Raw genomic sequence first — 20,247 nt, forward strand, 5'->3', positions numbered from 1 at the left:
CAGGCTCATAGATGTAGAAAAACTTTTGGTTACCAAAGGTAAAAGATGGGGGGATATATTAAGAGACTGGGATTAACACATATGCACTACCATACATAAAACAGATAACTAGTAAGGACCTGCTCTGAGCACAGGGAACTCTACTCAACGATCTGCAATAACCTATATGGAGAAAGAATCTAAAAAAGAATGGACATATGCATAGCTGATTCACTTTGCTATATACCTGAAGCTAGCATAACATTGTTAACCCACTATATCCAGCAATAAACAAAATAATTATGATACAAATGAACTTACCAACAAAACAGAAACAGACCCACAGACATGGAAAACAAACTTATGGTTACCAAAAGGGAAAAGGGGGAGAGGGGTTAAATTAGGAGCTTGATATTAGCAGATACAAACTATTATATATAAAATAAACAACAAGGTCCTCCCTATATAGCATAGGGAACTATATTCAATATTATGGAATAAAATATAATGGAACATATACGTATATGTGTGTTTATGTATATATATGTATATACATTGAATCACTTTGCTATATGCTAGAAATGAACATAACATTGCCAAATTAGCTATACTTGAAGGGGAAAAAAAAAAGATGTGTTTTATGGCCCAGAACATGGTCTATCTTGAATGCTGCATGTGAACTTAAGAAGAAATGTATATCCTGTTGTTGCCAGGTGAAGTAGTCTATAGGCATCAATTATAGCCAATTGATTGATGGTGTGATTGAATTCAATTATGGTCTTACAGATTTCCTGCCTGCTGGATCTGTTCATTTCTGACAAAGCGATGCAGAAGTCTCCAACTATGATAGTATTCATCTACTTCTCTTTGCAACTGTACTAATTTTTGCCTCACAGCTTGAGACTCTATTGTTAGGTGCATACACATTAAGAATTTTTATGCCTTCTTAGAGAACCAACCCCTTTATCATCATGTAGTGCCTTCTTTATCAGTGATAACTTTCCTTGCTTTGAAGCCTGCTTCGTCTGAAATTAACACAGCTACTCCTACCTGTTTTGACTAGTGTTAGCACCGTATATTTTTCTCCATTTACTTTTAATTTATACGTGTCTTTATAATTAAAATGGGTTTCTTGTAGACAACAGACAGTCTTGTTTGTTTGGTCCAATCTCTGTCTTATAACTGGTGCATTTAGACCATTGATATTCAAAGTGACTACCAATATATTTGGAGTAACACCATATTCATTACAGTTTTCTATTTGTTGCCCTCACTTTTTGCTCTTATTTTTATCTTCTACTCTTCTTATGCTCTTTGTGGTTTTAATCGAGCAGGTTATGACTCCACTTTCTTCCCTTTTTTAGCACGTAGGTTCTACGTTTTAACCTTCTTAGTGGGTCTCCTCAGAGGTGGAGGCAGCGGTCTGCCCTGCGGGCTTCTCTCTCACAGAGCCAGCAAGAGCTGAATGTTCAGTCTCTTCAGTGTTTCGCTCGCTGTTAGTCAGAGTGGCAACTTCCAAGACCCTTAACAGGCACAACAGGAAACCTCAAGCTACAGAACTTTTGAAATCACACTGATAACTAGGACCAATCTCATACAGCAAACCTTTAGATTAAAGCACTGGACCCAAGTCCTGGCAATCTGACTAAGCACTGGCCACATGCAGCTCTAAACTGCTCCAGAGACAACAGTTTGTATCTTTTACTAATACAACAGGCCTTGGGATTAATTCTTAAAATTTCCTAGTGGGAAGGAATTCCATGCTCTAATATGGCATTTCACACAGACCTCTCTTTCAGAATATGACACATTATAGTTGTTGATTTATTTCTTTCTCATGTTATAGGCTGAGCGCATAAAGTCTACCTTCATCTTATATTCAGTTTACATAGAACAGTTTGGACCATAATAAGGACATATTGCTTACTGAATAAATCAGTTGATAATAAAAAACTCTTGACTCCCCTTCTTTCTCCCAATGTGACGGAATTCTAATATGTAATCTTGGTTAAGTCATAAATGAATAAAACTTAAGGAAAATAATGCCAAAGACATTTATTTTTCAAGATTGGTAGTGCCCTCTAAGCTCCACAGATGAGAGACATACAAACTCTTGATCACTGAGCCTCTCTGAAGCCTCAGTTTCTACATCTGTAAAAGAGGATAATAATGATCAGTGTAAACTATGAGGTTATGAATATAAAGCTCTCATTACAATACATACAGTAGACACTCAACAAATTATTTTTTTCATTTCATTATTATCAGCAGCAGCATTAATACTGTCAAACCATCACTTACGCTTCAGTACACAGTAGCTACTTGCTTTACAAACTCCTTCAGCTTGACCTTGTTTACGGAGTAAAGGTTACAAGGTAAAAGAAAACCCCAGACTTGGTAAGCCGTTAGGGTTGATCACGTTACTCTAGCCTCTGATGTTACAGCACAGAAACAACACGCTATAGTAAGGAGGTCTAAAAAACCTATCCAAAGTTGATTATTTGAAAGGCGTGAGAGTCAGAATAACAGAAAAGATGTGGATAGTGTAGTCAGCTAATAACTAACTCAAAGCAGATAACTGTTAACAAACTATGGAACCTACAGCACAAGAACAGCAACAGTCATCTCTAACCTATTAAACCCCTTTGTTGCCTGGAGGACTTTTATCTCTTTATCTTCTCCTTATTTTCCTCCCCTTTTCTTTCTTCACCTCTATCCTGACAATCTATGATTTCTTCTCTGAGTCTCTCTGTTCTTTCTTTTTACCAACTGAAATACAGAATTAATTCATACTCTTAGTATTTATTATACTTTTCAGTAAAATAATGAAAATAGGTTTTAAAGAAAGAAAATCAGGACTCAATTCCAGTTCTAATAATTAGCTATGTAACTTGGGTAAATTAAACTAAACACTTTCGTTTGCTCAAATGGAAAATAGAGATAATAATAGCCTCTTTACATGGTTATAGTAAGAAGTAAATTAAAATTGTAAATTATCTAGCATAAAACCTGACACACAATTCCATAAAGCTAATGTCCTTCTCAATTTCTCTAGAAAAAAATCATCTAATCCTTGGTTAAGTCTTCCACAGTACCTCTTAACAGAGGAGGAGAGCCTCCCATTCCTTGCACATATTCCCATCATTTTTTTAAAACTTTTTAATTTATTTTTATTAGTTGGAGGCTAATTACTTTAGAGTATTGTAATGTTTTTTGCCATACATTGACATGAATCAGCCATGGATTTACATGTGTTCCCCATCCTGATCCCCCCTCCCACCTCCCTCCCCATCCCATACCTTTAGGTCTTCCCAGTGCACCAGCCCTGAGTATTCCCATCATTTTTATGAATATAAATGAACCCAACCATTTCAGATATGGACAATGTCTCTAACTACAGAATTTTACACTGCACTGAAATAAACTCTCCTTAGTCTGGGTCCTCTCCTTGATCTTAAAGATAAGTTGGAACAGAAAAATTTAAATAGAAACACAAAGTAAGTAATGATAATTATAAACTATGCATTTAAGAGGCATTTAAACATTACTCATAAAACAATAATATGAAAGGTATAACACTATGTTTTTAAAACTGGCTTAAAGCTGCTTCAGTAGTCTGGACCATGGGAGAAAATAATGAACTACCTCACAGGAATAGTTCGCATGTTAAGGAGTCCATACAGTAGCAGGTCAATTGCCAGCTGCCTCTTCCAACTCATTCTAACTCAGTTAACCTCCTAGCTAGAGACTGACTCTACTCTCAAGTGAATTCTACACTGGTATCCAATAAGCATTTGTAAAAATAGACTATTTTAGAGAAGAGACATTAGGAATCAGAACAGACTACTCAAACTTTACTGCACTCAGTTCAGACAGCCATTAGACAAAAGAGCCAAAAGGAAAACCACGTGTGGCCACCACATGGCACCTGAAGGACAGCCAAGAAGACACTGTGCAGAGGCTGGTGCAGCTCAGAGCAGTTCTTCAGCTGCAAACCCCAAACCGCAACATAGGCAGCAGCGAGTGAACCCGAAGCAAGCTGGGGTTGGGGGAGGGGGACAGAAAGCCATACAGAAACAAGTATAATACATGAAATGACTGCAACTGGGAGAAAGGGATTAGGAGTCACAGGCTAGGGGGGGAAAGCCATTATTCTATTCAGGTACAAGTTCAGTACCAACAAGGGCTAAAAAGATTACAAAATTCTTTAGGGAAAATAAAACAAAGAAAGTGTTAAATTAAAAACTGAAAACCCAAGGAAAAGGTAAAGATGCATGCTTTAAGGGCATTAGAAAACCAACTTCAACAGCAAGCCCCAAGATAATAACTGGCAAATGGGAGTGGTAGTAAAGTATAATAATTTGAAAAGAACAACATTGGAGAACCAGAAGTACTGGTATGGTTTGGAATTTTATTGAAGATAAAACAGCACATTCTCCTTAAGTTCATAAAAAGATTCACCATGGCATGCAGTTTTTATAAAACATCAAAGTTCTCACCCTAGAGCAACAAAAGTGCTAGATGGTTTCTGAGCCTAAGTTCCAGGAATGCTCAGTTTATTCTCACTGCCCATCTCTGAAGAATCTGAGAGCACTGCAGCCATGGAAAAGCCCCATAACTGATCCACAGCAGGCTTTTTCTGAGGGTAGGCTAGAGTGTGACCATACTTACTGGAGTCCTCCCACTGGAGTAAATGTAGCTTCCATGCAGAATAATACAAAAATCCCAGTACCAGAAAAAGGCAGAGGGCTAGCAGCAGATTGCGTACAAATATCAAGAGTCCCATCTTCACATGATCTACAATTTCCTACATGACCTAAAAAAAGAAAACAACAACAACAAAAAAACAATTTAGGTCTTAACTGATAAAGCAATCATCTTACCGATATACTCTACCTTAAAATAAGTATTTATAGGACAATTTCCAAATGAAGAACAACGTGGAATTAGCACTGATTGATGACCTGGCATCCTCTGACCTGCTCAAGCCTGGCTAAAGGACAGCTTCACCATCACTCAGCACTCAAGCCAGCTGTCATCCTCGTGCCTCTCCTCTCACTCACTCCTGACACCGAATCAGTGACCAAACTCTGGCAATTCCAACCTCCCAAGTAAATCTCAAATCATACCCGCTTCCCACCATCACTCCCCTAGGCCCTGTCACCACCATACTCCCCCAACACAAAGTTTCCCTGCCTCCAAATCTGCATCTCCCAAATCCATTTTCCACACAGCACAAAGGGCAGTCTATCAATAACACAAAATCTAACACTACTTCCTGGAGTAAACCCCTTTGCGTTGGTATTCTACTGCTGCCCTAGCAAATTACCACAAACTCAGCAGCCTGAAACCACTCAAATTTATTATCTCAAAGCCCTGAAGGCGGCAAGTCCAGGTACAGCATGGCTCAGCAGGGCCCTCTGCATAGGCTATCCCAAGACCAAAACCAGAGGCTCGGGAGGGCTGCTGCGTTCCTTTCTGGAGACTCTGGGGATGAGCACACTTCCAAGCTACTCCAGGCTAATTTCAGTTTCTTACAACTTTGGGGCCCGAGTCCCCATTACCTTGCTGGTCATCAGACAGTCTTTGCTTTTGTGTTCCTCTTCATATTTTCCATGTGATACCCTTCAGTCACGGTGGGTTAGGTTCTGCTTATACTGATCTCTCCAACTTCCCCTTTAACCACATCCTGCTTCTGTTTCCAGGCACAGGAACCTCCTTGCTTTTCAGGTTCATGTGATTAGACAGGGCCCATTTGAATAATCTAGGGCAACCTCCCTATTTTAAGGTCTGAGGCTTTAATTTCATGTGTACAGTCCCGGTTGCCATGTAAAGTGACATATTTACAGATTTCAGGGATTAGTGTGTGGACATCTTTGGTTGTTTTTCATTGTTGTTGTTGTTTTGGGTTTTGATTTTTTTTTTTTTCTTCTCACAATGCTACGTGGCTTGTGGTATCTTAGTTCCCCAACCAGGGATCAAACCTGGGCCCCTTGCAGTGAAAGTGAGGAGTCCTAACCACTGGACTGCCAGTAAATTCCCATGTGTGGGCATTCCCATTCTCCTTAACACATCTTTCATTAAATTCTCAGTTCCTGTAAGGTAAAGTAATTGCTCCTCAGGAGTCTAGCAGCTTCTGACTGCACACCTATTTACTCTCCAACCACCTCTTGCTTCTCCCAACCTCACTTGTGTCCTATGCTCTAGCCCCTCTTCTTTCTATTCATTGAACAGTTCTTGTTACTCTTCCTCAAGGTCTGTCTGGAATATATACTCTACTGCCCTGCTATTTCACCTGCTGCACATTCTTTGATACTCACCTTAAATGTAACCTCAGCCAAGATGACTTCCTAGGATCCCTCTTCCCTACCCCTACTAAGATATCTAAGACATGAAATAATCTATGAGAAATATTATAAATATTATACCCTATGTATAAACATTATACATGAAGTGATAAAAAGTTAGCATCTTCAGAATATATAATCGTCCACCTAAAAAAGCCAAGAGATTCAACTGAAAAACCATTAGAACTAATAGAAAATTGAATAAAGTAGGTGATTATATGATTTACTTACAAAATCCAATAGCTTCTTAAAAACTATACTAGCAATAATCAATTTTAAAAATGTGAGGGGAGAAAATTCCACTCATGATGGCAACAAAAATCTACAAAATACCTAAAAATAAACTTCAGGAGAAATGAACAAGATTTTCACCAAAGGACATAAAAGATCCAAATAAACAGACAGGTTTCCAAGTGAGAAAATTCAATAATGGAAACATGTCAGTTCCCCTAAAATGTTAGTTCTCTATAAATTTAGTCTAAAGCCAATCAAAACCCATGTTTTTGTTTTTGTTTTTTTAACTTAGATCTAAAGTTAATCTGAGGTCTTCCCAGGTGGCACAGTGGTAAAAGAATCCACTTGCCAATACAGGAGATGCAAGAGACTCGGGTCCAATCCCTGGGTTGGGAAGATCCCCTGGAAGAGGAAATGGCCACTCCAGTACTCCAGTACTCTTGCCTGGAAAATCCATGGTCAGGGGAGCCTGGTGGGCTACAGCCCACGGGGTCGCCAAGAGTCGGACACGACTGAGCACCTGAGCATGCACACACACAAGGTTAATCTGAAGAGTTCATGCCCAAGAAGAGTGAAGAAACTTTGTGATGAAATGAGGATTTGCCTTACCATATTAAAACCAACTCAAAGCTATAATTATTAAGCTGGATGGGTACTGGCACAAGAAAAGACAAACAGATCAATGGAACAGAACAGAGTCTAGAAATGAGCTGTCTCAATAAAGAGACACATACAGACATGGATACATACACACATATATAACTGAATTTATCCATATATTTGAATTTACAATAAGCATGTAAGTTTTTTTAAAAAGATACGAAGGATACATAGCTAACTGTTGATGTAGTTACCTTTAAGAGTATAAGACAATGAAAGGTACTTATCCCTTCATAAACTTTGAAAGAAAATTGTTATAGGTCACAAGTATTGCCTCTATAATTTTGAAAATTTAAAAAATCAAACATATGGGACTTCCCTGGTGATCCAATGGTTAAGATTTCGCCTTTCAATGCAGGCGGAGCAGGTTCAATCCCTGGTAGGTAAGCTAAGATCCCACATGCCTTTCAGCCAAAAAATAAAACTTAAAAAAACAGAAGCAATACTGTAACAAATTCTATAAAGACTTCAAAAAAATTAAAAAATTAAAGTCAAACATAAACAAATGGGACCTATTCAAACTTATAAGCTTTGGCATAGCAAAGGAAATCATAAACAAAACAAAATGACAACCTACAGACTGGGAGAAAGTATTTGCAAACAATGTGACTGACAAAGGCTTAATTTCCAAAATACACAAACATCTCATACAACTCAGTAACAACAACAACAAAATATCAAAAATGGGCTGATTTAAACAGACAGTTCTCCAAAGAATATATACAGATAAGTCAATAGGCACATGAAAAAATGATCAACACTGGTGACTATTCAGTTCAGTTCAGTCGCTCAGTCATGTCCGACTCTTTGCAACCCCATGAATCGCAGCACGCCAGGCCTCCCTGGGCATACAAATCGAAATGTCACTGAGGTAACAACTCACATTGGTCAGGATGGCCATCATTAAAAAAATCTACAAATAACAAATACTGGAGAGGGTGGAGAAAAGGGAACCCTCCAACACTGGTAGTGGGAAATGTAACTGGTATAGTCACTATGGAAAACAATAAGAAGGTTCCTCAAAAAATAATTAATTAATAATTAATTGTTAATAATATCAATTATTGTTGTTATAATTATAATTACAATTATAATAATTACAATCCCATGGACGAAGGAGCCAGGTAGGCTACAGTCCATGGGGTTGCAAAGAGTCAGACACGACTGAGCAACTTCACACAAGGTTGGTCAGAACTTTTCTTCCAAGAACCAAGCGTCTTTTAATTTCATGGCTGCAGTCACCATCTGCAGTGATTTGGGAGCCCCCCAAAATAAAGTCTGACACTGTTTCCATTGATTCCCCATCTATTTGCCATGACGTGATGGGAAGGGATAACATGATCTTAGTTTTCTGAATGTTCAGTTTTAAGTCAACTTTATCACTCTCCTCTTTCACTTTCTTCAAGAGGCTCTTTAGTTCTTCTTCACTTTCTGCCATAAGGGTGGTGTCATCTGCATATCTGAGGTTATTGATATTTTTCCTGGCAATCTTGATACCATCTTGTGCTTCATCCAGCCCAGCATTTCTCATGATGTACTCTGCATATAAGTTAAATAAGCAGGGTGACAAGATACAGCCTTGACGTACTCCTTCCCCAATTTGGAACCAGTCTGTTGTTCCATGTCCAGTTTTAACTGTTGCTTCTTGACCTGCATACAGATTTCTCAAGAGGACAGGTCAGGTGGTCTGGTATTCCCATCTCTTTCAGAATTTTCCACAGTTTGTTGTGATCCACACACTCAAAGGCTTTGGCATAGTGAATAAAGCAGAAGTAATGTTTGCCTGGAGCTCTCTTGCCTTTTCGATGATCCAGAGGATGTTGGCAATTTGATCTCTGGTTCCTCTGCCTTTTCTAAAACCAGCTTGAACATCTGGAAGTTCATGGTTCATGTACTGTTGAATCCTGGCTTGGAGAATTTGGGGCATTACTTTGCCGGCGTGTGAGATGAGTGCAATTGTGTAGTAGTTTGAACATTTTTTGGCGTTGCCTTTCTTTGGTATTGGACTGAAAACTGACCTTTTCCAGTCCTGTGGCCACTGCTGAGTTTTCCAAATTTGCTGGCATATTGAGTGTAGCACTTTCACAGCATCATCTTTCAGGATTTGAAATAGCTCAACTGGAATTCCATCACCTCCACTAGCTTTGTTCGTAGTGATGCTTCCTAAGGCTCACTTGACTTCGCATTCCAGGATATCTGGCTCTAGGGGAGTAATCACACCAGCGTGATTACAACACATTATAAAAATATAAATTGGTATACTCTTTTAGGAGCAATGTGGAAGTACAGGTATCCCCTGTTTTTTGAAAGTTCGATTTACACCACTTTGCTTCCGTGAAACCTATGTCAGTACCTGTTTTTACTAAATGAAAGAAATTCAAAGATTTTCACTTTTATGAAAAGAGAGTAGAATAGCTTTCAGTATGTTTTGCATCCAGCAGTTACAGAGGCAGCAAGCACCCAGAGCAGTGAGAGTGGCACCACCAACTTCCTTTCTCAGGAACTATACTCAGCATCTCTGCAACAAGCCAACATGGCTTTGAAATCATTTTATGAGCATCTGAGCTTCATCTTGATTTATTCTGTGCAACTCGGAGCAAGATGTGTCCTAAGGTTTCAGAAAGGCCTAAGAGAACTTGTAAGAGTGTCATGCTCGGCATAAAAATGAACATAATTAAGCACTTAAACTGTAGTGAACCAAATAAAGATGTATTTGCATTGAACTTGCTTGTGTCCACCATCCAAACTGTTTACACTCAGAAAGAATACTGAATGCTGAAAAAGTTACTATTTTTCCTGCTAGTAGAAAAAGTGTTCTCTTTTAATTGGCATCCAGTAATATCATGACAAACTGGAAAGTCTACTGCTTGAGTGGATTGACAGGTGTACAAAGAATGTTGCTTTATTAAGTTATCTTATATTTAAGGAGATATCAGTGTTTTCAAAAAGATGAAACAGAAAGCTCTGGATGGGGAATTCCCTGGTGGTCCAATAGTTAAAACTCTCAAGATGAAGAGCCTGGGTTCAATCCCCTGGTCAGAGAACTAAAACGCCACAAGCCATACAGTGCAGCCGAAAAAAAAAAAAAAGGAATTAGAAAGAAAGAAAGGAAGCACTGGACAGTGGTGAGGATAGTGTTTCAAGAGTAAAATTTAAAGGTACCTATGGATGGCTGGATTGGTTTCTGAGGTGAGGGCAGCTTTATAGCTTAAAGGTTACTTGTAAGAGTGCTTTGGCTGATACTGGAGCTGCTCAAAAGCTCCCAGGACAGAATAAAATAATTACAGAAAGTGGCTATTCACATAAGCGTTTAACGACAGCAAAATTGTAATTTATGGGGAAAAAAATACCGAGCAAGACATTTATGTCAAGAAGAGAAAAGCAAACTGAGGGACGCAGGCGTCGGCGGCAGGTTTACCTGGTGCCTCCTGCTGACACCACGGGTGACGGCTGGCCTGAGGCCGCGACTGGCGTGCCACTCAGAGAACCTGAAGGACTTAAAGGTGCTGCTAAGAGTACACTTCCTATCATCTTTCATTCACATCCAAGTAGTTGGAATATCCAAGTGATTTTTTTTCTGAGTACATTACTGGATATGTTAGACCTTCTGATGAAAAATCCTGTTGAGAAAATTACCTCAACGATAGGTGTCTTGTGATTATTGATAACTGTGCTGCTCTCCACCTGGTATTACCACGTATAGCAGTAACATTCATGGTGTGTTCTTACCACCAAGTATGACACTGTTGCTGCAACTGTGTGACTAAGGCCTTGGAGCCACAATTGAGGCTTACTATATGCAAAAACAACAGAATGGGAAAGACTACAGATCTCTTCAAGAAAATTAGAGATACCAAGGGAAGATTTCATGCAAAGATGCGTTCGATAAAGGACAGAAATGGTATGGACCTAACAGAAGCAGAAGATATTAAGAATAAGTGATAAGAATACACAGGAGAACTGTACAAAAAAGATCTTCATGACCCAGATAATCACAATGATGTGATCACTCACCTAGAGCCAGATATCCTGGAATGTGAAGTCAACTGGGCCTTAGGAAGCATCACTACAAAGCTAGTGGAGGTGATAGAATTCCAGTTGAGCTATTTCAAATCCTGAAAGATGATGCTGTGAAAGTGCTGCACTCAATATGCCAGCAAATTTAGAAAACTCAGCAGTGGCCACAGGACTGGAAAAGGTCAGTTTTCATTCCAATTCCTAAGAAAGGCAATCCCAAAGAATGCTCAAACTACCGCACAATTGCACTCATCTCACACACTAGTAAAGTAATGCTCAAAATTCTCCAAGCCAGGCTTCAGCAATACATGAACCATGAACTTCCAGATGTTCAAGCTGGTTTTAGAAAAGGCAGAGGAACCAGAGATCAAATTGCCAATATCTGCAGGATCATCGAAAAAACAAGTGAGTTCCAGAAAAAAACATCTACTTCTGCTTTATTGACTACACCAAAGCCTTTGACTGTGTGGATCACAATAAACTGTGGAAAATTCCGAAGGAGATGGGAATACCAGACCACCTGACCTGCCTCTTGAGAAACCTGTATGCAGGTCAGGAAGCAACAGTTAAAACTGGACATGGAACAACAGACTAGTTCCTAATAGGAAAAGGAGTATGTCAAGGCTGTATATTGTTACTCTGCTTATTTAACTTATATACAGAGTACATCATGAGAAATGCTGGGCTGGATGAAGCACAAGCTGGAATTAAGATTGCTGGGAGAAATATCAATAACCTCAGATACGCAGATGACACCACCCTTATGGCAGAAAGTGAAGAGGAACTAAAAAGCCTCTTGATGAAAGTGAAAAAGGAGAGTGAAAAAGTTGGCTTAAAGCTCAACATTCAGAAAACTAAGATCATGGCATCTGGTCCCATCACCTCATGGGAAATAGATGGGGAGACAGTGGAAACAGTGTCAGACTTTATTTTGGGGGGGCTCCCAAATCACTGCAGATGGTGACTGCAGCCATGAAATTAAAAGACACTTACTTCTGGGAAGGAAAGTTATGACCAACCTAGATAGCATATTAAAAAGCAGAGACACTACTTTGCCAACAAAGGTCTGTCTGGTCAAGGCTATGGTTATTCCAGTGGTCATGTATGGATGTGAGAGTTGGACTGTGAAGAAAGCTGAAGGCCAAAGAATTGATGCTTTTGCACTGTGGTGTTGGAGAAGACTCTTGACAGTCCCTTGGACTGCAAGGAGATCCAACCAGTCCATCCTGAAGGAGATAAGTCTTGGGTGTTCATTGGAAGGACTGATGCTAAAGCTGAAACTCCAATACTTTGGCCACCTCATGTGAAGAGTTGACTCAATGGAAAAGACCCTGATGCTGGGAGGGATTGGGGGCAGGAGGAGAAGGGGACGACAGAGGATGAGATGGCTGTGTGGCATCACCAACTCGATGGGCATGAGTTTGAGTAAACTCCAGGAGTTGGTGATGGACAGGGAGGCCTGGCGTGCTGCGATTCATGGGGTTGCAAAGAGTCGGACATGACTAAGCGACTGAACTGAACTGAACTGAATATGCAAAAAGTGTGATGCATCTTATTATAAGTGCCACTAAAAGAGAAGAAAGCTCCAAAGTATATTTATGAGAGATCTGGAAAGACTAAAATATAAAGTGGGCAATTGCTAGATTCGCAGATATAGAGAATAAACAAGAGGTTACCAGTGGGGAAAGGGAAGCAAGGAGGGGCAAAATAGGGATAGGGGAAACAAAAGGTTATTATGGGATTATATGAAACCTGTGTGTGAAACTTTTGAAAACTGAAAAGCACTAAAGAATTTAAAGAATATTTCATTCAATAAAAAATACAAACAAAACACAAATATTAATTAAATTCACAACTGCTAACCTTGGAGATACTTTTTTTTTTTTTTTTTTAAATTTTTATTAGTTGGAGGCTAATTACTTTACATCATTACAGTAGTTTTTGTTATACATTGATATGAATTAGCCATGGATTTACATGTATTCCCCATCCCACTCCCCCCTCCCACCTCCCTCTCCACCCGATCCCTCTGGGTCTTCCCAGTGCACCAGGCCCGAGCACTTGTCTCATGTACCCAACCTGAGCTGGTTATCCGTTTCACCCTAGATAATGTACATGTTTCAATGCTGTTCTCCTGAAACATCCCACCCTCTCCTTCTCCCAGAGTCCACAAGTCTGTTCCATACATCTGAGTCGCTTTTTCTGTTTTGCATATAGGGTTATCGTTACCATCTTTCTAAAGTCCATATATATGCGTTAGTATACTGTAATGGTCTTTATCTTTCTGGCTTACTTCGCTCTGTATAATGGGCTCCAGTTTCATCCATCTCATTAGAACTGATTCAAATGAATTCTTTTTAATGGCTGAGTAGTATTCCATGGTGTATATGTACCACAGCTTCCTCATCCATTCGTCTGCTGATGGGAGATACTTTTAATAGGCTAAAAGTCTTACTGAGAAATGGCATTTGAAGAGACTGTGTCCTGAAGTAAGGAGCAATTTTAGGGCTTCAAATAAAAAATAAGTGTGGCAACAGTGACTACAGCTAAGGAGGCTGGGTTTGCGGAAGCTGATGAAGATGCTGAAGTGTTTGGCATCCTACGACCAAGAACTGCCAAACAGCTGCTGCACTGCAAGAGTAAAGGATACTGACTGAAACAGCCCCAAAGTGAAGTCATCCACAAACTGAAATGTAAAGCACTTACAGACATTTTTCACTACGACTGAGTGCTGCAATGACTGCAGAAAAGTATGACTTCAATTTTGAAAGGACATGCAAATTTAGGGCAGGTTTGCAGGATGCTTTGAGTGTCTATAAAGAACGGTGTGATAGAAAAATGTGTTAGGCTAAGCAATCAAGTACACTGTCCTTTTCAGGCCTGTCACAACAGCCAGAGCAGACAATGAAACTCAACCTTTGACATCAAGGCAGACAGCCATAGAAGATGCAGATATAAGTGACCTGTTTGATCTGATGGATTCACATGATAATGAGATGCTGATAAATGACTCGCTTCCCCTTTCTCCTGCACCATAGTCTGTACCTCTGAACCTCCCACCACCCCAACCTCTGACAATTCATTCTAACACACCATCACCACTACCTCTTAACCTTGCTCTCCTGATTTTGGTGAGTGAAACAATACCATAAATACATTATTTCTATCTTATACAGGTTGTGTATTTATCAAGTCATTTCTGCTTTCACTATACATTAGTGTTATTTTAGGTTTTAGGTGTTATTTGGCATGCTTTGGTTAAGTTATTTTTTGGGTCTGGGAACACTCAAAAAGTTCTCCATATAAATTAACGGTAATTGTTTCTTCGCCTTCTTATGAAAGGTTTCATAGGAATGTTGTACTTTCAGATGGCAGAGGAAACCTATAGCTATTGAAATTTACAACATTCATACACCTTGACTCACCATTTCTATTCCTATGACTTTTTTCTAAAACAACACTTCAACAAATATTTTAAAAGACACGTGCATGGATATTTATCAGCAACATTGATTATAAGAGCAAAATACTTGAAACAACTCAAATGTCTATCAACAGGGAACCAGACAAATACATGATGATACAACTACACAATGCTATCAATATCACTGCTACCACTGAGTTCATGACAGGAAGTAGACAGCAAAGGAGCTAACCAAAGGAAATTAGTGACAAGATTTTCTGCAGCTGTCTACATCTTCCATGGCTGTCTGCCTTGATGTCAAAGGTGGAGGTTCAATGTCTGTTCTGGCTGATGTGACAGGCTTGAACAGGACAGTGCATTTGAATGCTTAGCCTCACACATTTTTCTGAGGCATGGCCTGACATAGAAAAATAGCTAGAGTATACTGCTTAAGTGAAAAACAAATGTTATAGAATAGTATGTATGTGAATGTATATACAGCCCCATACTGGTAGTAATAAGTAAGAACAGTAATATTTAAAATTAAGGTTAACAAAAAATTAAAGTTAAGAAGGAAGCACACAGATATAAGAATACACACCAAGCTGTTGACAATAATTATCTCCAAAAAGTGGGTGTGGAGAGGGTATTTTTCATAATATATTCGTACATTTAATTTCTGTACTCATTCAAGTAATAAATGTACAGAGTTTCCAAAGTGAAAGAGAAATTGGAGACTTCTATTTTCAGTAGCACAAAGGATATGTACTGTGTCCAATCCTCCCACAAAAACAATGAAAACTTTAAGGTATAAGCAGCCTGCCTACAAAAAGCAGGTGGTTCTTGGAAAGATTTTTCTTTCCTATTAAAAGGGGACTGAAGTGGCTGATCCCAGCCCTTCCCCATTCCTTCTGTCCTGAATGCAGATGTGACAACTGAACTGCCACAGCCAGTGACTTCAACCGAAGGCTCTGGCAGACACGCAACCGATGGATTCACTATCTGTTCAACAGATATGACAGTGAGAATGGTAAACTAATCACCTATTTCATTTCTGACTTTTCCATTAAGGAAAAAGATCTACAAATAAAGAGACAGAACAAACAGTCCCAGGAGGAAACAGATCTCCAGAAGTGGATGACATTCAAAGCAGCAAGTTAAGAGCTTAAAATAAGTCAAAACAAGGAGAAGCACAATATCCTGACATTCTGAAAGAGATGACATTTCAAACTCACTGCCAGGACAAAAGTTTGACAACGTGTTCTAGTGGTGAGGCTGTGGGGAGAATGCTCATACACTGCTGGTGGTGGGAGGGATTTGGCAATATCTAACAAAATCACACAGGCTTCAACACTTTAACCTAATACTCTCACTTCTAAGAAACTATCCCAAAGATATACTGACAAAAACACAAAAAGACTTATGCACTGGCTGACTGCAGCACTCTAACATAAGAGAAAAAGTTCTCCAGGACACCTTCAAAAACTATGGGGTATTGACAAATCATAGGACTATGCAGCCATAAACAGGAATGTGCTCGCTCCGTCTCTTTCTTTCTGAATAATTTAATCTAAATGCCATTAGGCTTTAGGGGCCAAGCAAGGTAGGCACATATATCTGAAGTGAAGACAGAAGGGGCATCAGGCCATCATGAGAAGTCTGGGAGTATGGCAGGAGGCGACAGGGGACTGACCAAACAAACTAAATACTCTGAGACTAAGAGGAGCCAAGTTTCTCAATGATGGAGACACTGAGTTGCAAACGTGGAAAAAGACTGTTGCTGTTGTTCAGTTGGTCAGTCGTGTCTGACTCTTTACGACCGCACGGACTGCAGCATGCCAGGCTTCCCTGTCCTTGCTCAAAGTCATGTCAATCGAGTTGGTGATGCCATCCAACCATCTTATCCTCTGTTGTCCCCTTCTCCTGCCTTCAGTCTTTCCCAGCATCAGGGTTTTTTCTAATGAGTCAGCTCTTCGCATCAGATGGCCAAAGTCCTGGAGCTTCAGCTTCAGCATTAGCATCAGTCCTTCCAATGAATATTCAGGATTGATCTCCTTTAGGATTGACTAGTTTGATCTCCTTGCAGTCCAACGGACTCTCAAGAGTCTTCTCCAACAGCACAGTTCAAAAGCATCAATTCTTAGGAGCTCAGCCTTCTTTATGGTCCAGCTCTCACATGACTAGTGGAAAACATGACTAGTGGAAAAACCATAGTTTTGACTATACGGACCTTTGTCAGCAAAGCAATGTCTCTGCTTTTTAATATGCTGTCCAGGTTTGTCAAAGCTTTTCTTCTGAGGAGCAAGTGGGAAAAGATAAACTAGAACGCATCTTTTGGGTTGTACTGGAATTGAAGGTATCAATGTGATGTGAAGGTTTTCAATATGTATGCATACAAAAAATATAAAAATAACTACAGATGTGGACTCTGTGTGTGCTTTTGTGTGTGTACATGCATGAAGTCCTAGCTCTGATCACTGAAAGGGCCCAGCAGCAATCATATCCCAACAGCAATGAGCACACCTAGCACCTAGATCTTGGTTTTTAAATACCATTCTCCACTGTGTGATAAGAACTAGGGATCCTTAGAAGAATGGCTGAACTCAGGGGCTGAGGCAGAGAGGGCACAAGATAAGCCTGAGAGTAGGAAAGTATTCAAAGAGTGACATGTCAAAAGGAAAAGGCGGTCAATTTGAGGGGCTCCTAATGGCCAGATCTGTGGCAATTTAGACTGATGATAACAGATTATGACCCATTAAATAAGAATTTAGTAAGTGAGGAGAGGAGAAAGCTCTTTCTCAGAGTGGAAAGAATGTAGAATAATGTAATTAGAAAATTATTTAGCAATCATTTTAGGAATAACTCAGCTAAGAAATATCAAAGGATGCTAAAATTAATAAGTAATATTTTGAGAAATGGGACATCTTAAAGTATCTCCCCAAAAGAAACTTATTAGTTACAGAGAGGAAAAGAGTAATTTTAAAATACAGAAATCTGATAGGCACCACCATAAACTAGTTGAAGGATATATGGAGGTTCCTTGTTATATTCTTGCAACTTATTTTAAGTCTGAGATGATTTCAAAATTAAAAGTCAAAACAGAAAAAAATTAAACCAATGTGCATATAAATGTTCAAATAAATATCAAATAAGAGATTATGCAGCCAATTAAGTTGTTTATGAAAAAATTTTAATGATGGAGAAATGCTTCTGAAATCGTATTGAAGGAAAAAAGATACAAATATCATATCCTCAACTATTAAAAAAGGAAAAAAATGGAATAAAAAGAAAACTAACATATCCATGCAGAGAATCTGGTTTTCTCTGGCTGCGGGAGCACACCTGGCCTCCCTGCACAGCCACAAAAAGCATGCAGGTTAAGAGCCGCAAATGCTGACAGCCAGCTCTCTTCAGCAGGCAGAGGGAATGCAGCAGTTGGACTCATCCCCTCCTCAGGCATTCATCTTAGCTCCAAGAAGGAAATGTCTCTCTTCTGTTCAAAGCTTACGCAACAAGCACCAAGTGCCAGGGATTATTACAAGGCATGGAGGATACCAGACAATCAAATTTAGACCCTGCCCTGGAGGAGTTTGACTTCTCACTCCCCATTTTCCCACCCACCACAATCTGATCTGGCTTCTGCTCCCGCCTGTTGCTCAATAAGTTTACCACTGACCACTTAACTGCCAAAGCCACTGGACACCACAGTTCCCCGATCACTTGCCCTTTCTAAAGCAGCTGAACCTATCAGAGAGCACAGGGTGGTGCTAAGAGCTCTTTCTTGCCCTTTTTTACTTTAACAACACCAACTCATCTTTTAGGACTCTGTTCAAGTCTTATTTCCTTCAAAAAGTTTTTCTTAAACACTGCCCAATACTATGGCAATCTGTGCTCCGGTAACGCCCCATGCTTTCCTCTGCCCTAGCACTTGTAAAATATCTTGTCTGAGGAATTAGCATATAATTTGAAAGCGGAATATATAACTTAGGTCTATGAATCACCTACAATTAACAGCACAGCACCTAATACATAGCCTATTCAAGAAGTGTTTGTCTAAGGATCAAATAAATGAATATATTTCTAATTATATTCCAACTCCAGACACAATATTATTTGCTCACATTACAAAAATATATACTAAAGACACAATCTGTGTGTGTGTGTGTGTGAGGGGAGGGAGGGAGGGAGGGAGGGAGGGAGAGAGCATAAGCAATTTTAAATGTAGAGAGAAGCTTGAGGTGCCGTATGTCTTGAGTTTTTCTTATATTCTCATCCCACAGAGAAGGAAATGGCAACCCACTTCAGTATTCTTGCCTGGAGAATCCCATGGACAGAGGAGTCTGGCGGGCTAGTCTATGGGGTCACAAAGAATTGGATACGACTGAGCAACTAACACACAGATATACCCAAGACAACCTCATTCCACTTCATTTACCATCCTTATGCTGACTATCCCAAACTTGATATATTCCATCCAGATAGAAGACTTCTAAGTTCCATTCCATTTGTTGAACTTCTGTTTTGGGGGGTTTTCCAGCCACACTGTCCAGCTTGTAGGATCTTAGTTCCCCAACCATGTACTGAACCTTGGCCCTGGCAGTGAAAGCCCAGAATCCTAACCACTAGGCCACCAGGGAATTTCCTCTATTTAACTTCTATATCACCATCGAGATGTTTCACAGATGTCTCAGACTTCCCCAGTAAACCCCCTCTTTCTCCAGTGTGTTCACTATTTCAATAAAAGGCAACACCTTCATAGGGGGCTTCTGTGAAAACCTGGAAATTAACCTTGACACTATCCTCCTTCTCATTCTTACCCTCCACATATAATCAATCATCAAGCCCTATGAATTTTACCTCTTAAATACTTCTTGAATCCATCCATCCCACTATCTTCACTATATTTCAAGTCACTATAATCTTTTGCTTGGACGATTACTACAGCCTCCGAATAAACCTCCCATCTCCATTATTTCATATGCAATAAACGTGACATATTACACTTTATAAATTTAAGGTACATAGCATGTTACTTTGATACATTTATATATTATAATATGATTGCCATTTAAACAATACTTACCACATTACATTATAGCACAATATTATTGTCTGTATTCATTACACTGTACATTAGCTCTCTGTGGGTTTACTACTTGCTACAAGTCTGTACCCTAAACCATCATCAGTCTTATCCCCCCATCCCTCATCCTCCAGTAACCGCCATTTATGCTCTGGTTTTTCACAGGTTTGCTTTTCAGATGCCGCATTTAAGTGATACTGTGCAGCACTTATCCTTCTGACTTATCTCGCTGACCATCATGTGCTCAAGGTCCAGCCATGTTGTCATGAACAGCAGGACAGCCTCCTTCCTTGTGCCCAAATAATATTCCATTGAGTGTATGTATCACATCTTTTTTAAATCTATTTATCTATAGATGGGCATTTGGGTTATTTCAATATCTTGGCTATTGAGGATAATGCTGTGATAAACAGGTGTGTGCATATAATGCATCAAGATCCTGTTTTCATTTCTTTTGAGTACTCCCATATCCATTCTTGATACTCTTCATTTTCCACATAGCAGCCAATGTGAATATTATTTCA

The 20,247-nt window shown here is 39.5% G+C and overlaps 1 protein-coding gene across 5 annotated transcripts in view; it reads right to left on the minus strand.

Moving 5' to 3' along the window:
• ST3GAL3 (ST3 beta-galactoside alpha-2,3-sialyltransferase 3) overlaps positions 1-20,247 on the minus strand; it is a 205,343-nt gene that overhangs the window by 170,820 nt on the left and 14,276 nt on the right. For 3 of the 5 annotated variants that reach the window (XM_070468296.1, XM_070468294.1, XM_020914738.2), the window contains exon 2: positions 4,651-4,795. In XM_070468296.1, the coding sequence (XP_070324397.1) occupies positions 4,651-4,765 (115 nt within the window). In that variant the 5' untranslated portion in view covers positions 4,766-4,795. Of the gene's footprint in view, positions 1-4,650; positions 4,796-5,543; positions 5,624-20,247 lie in introns of those variants that run through there. The other 2 variants (XM_070468293.1, XM_020914741.2) reach the window with 2 other exon arrangements.

The sequence above is a fragment of the Odocoileus virginianus genome, chromosome 5 (assembly GCF_023699985.2).
Source record: "Odocoileus virginianus isolate 20LAN1187 ecotype Illinois chromosome 5, Ovbor_1.2, whole genome shotgun sequence".
Lineage (NCBI taxonomy): Eukaryota > Metazoa > Chordata > Mammalia > Artiodactyla > Cervidae > Odocoileus > Odocoileus virginianus.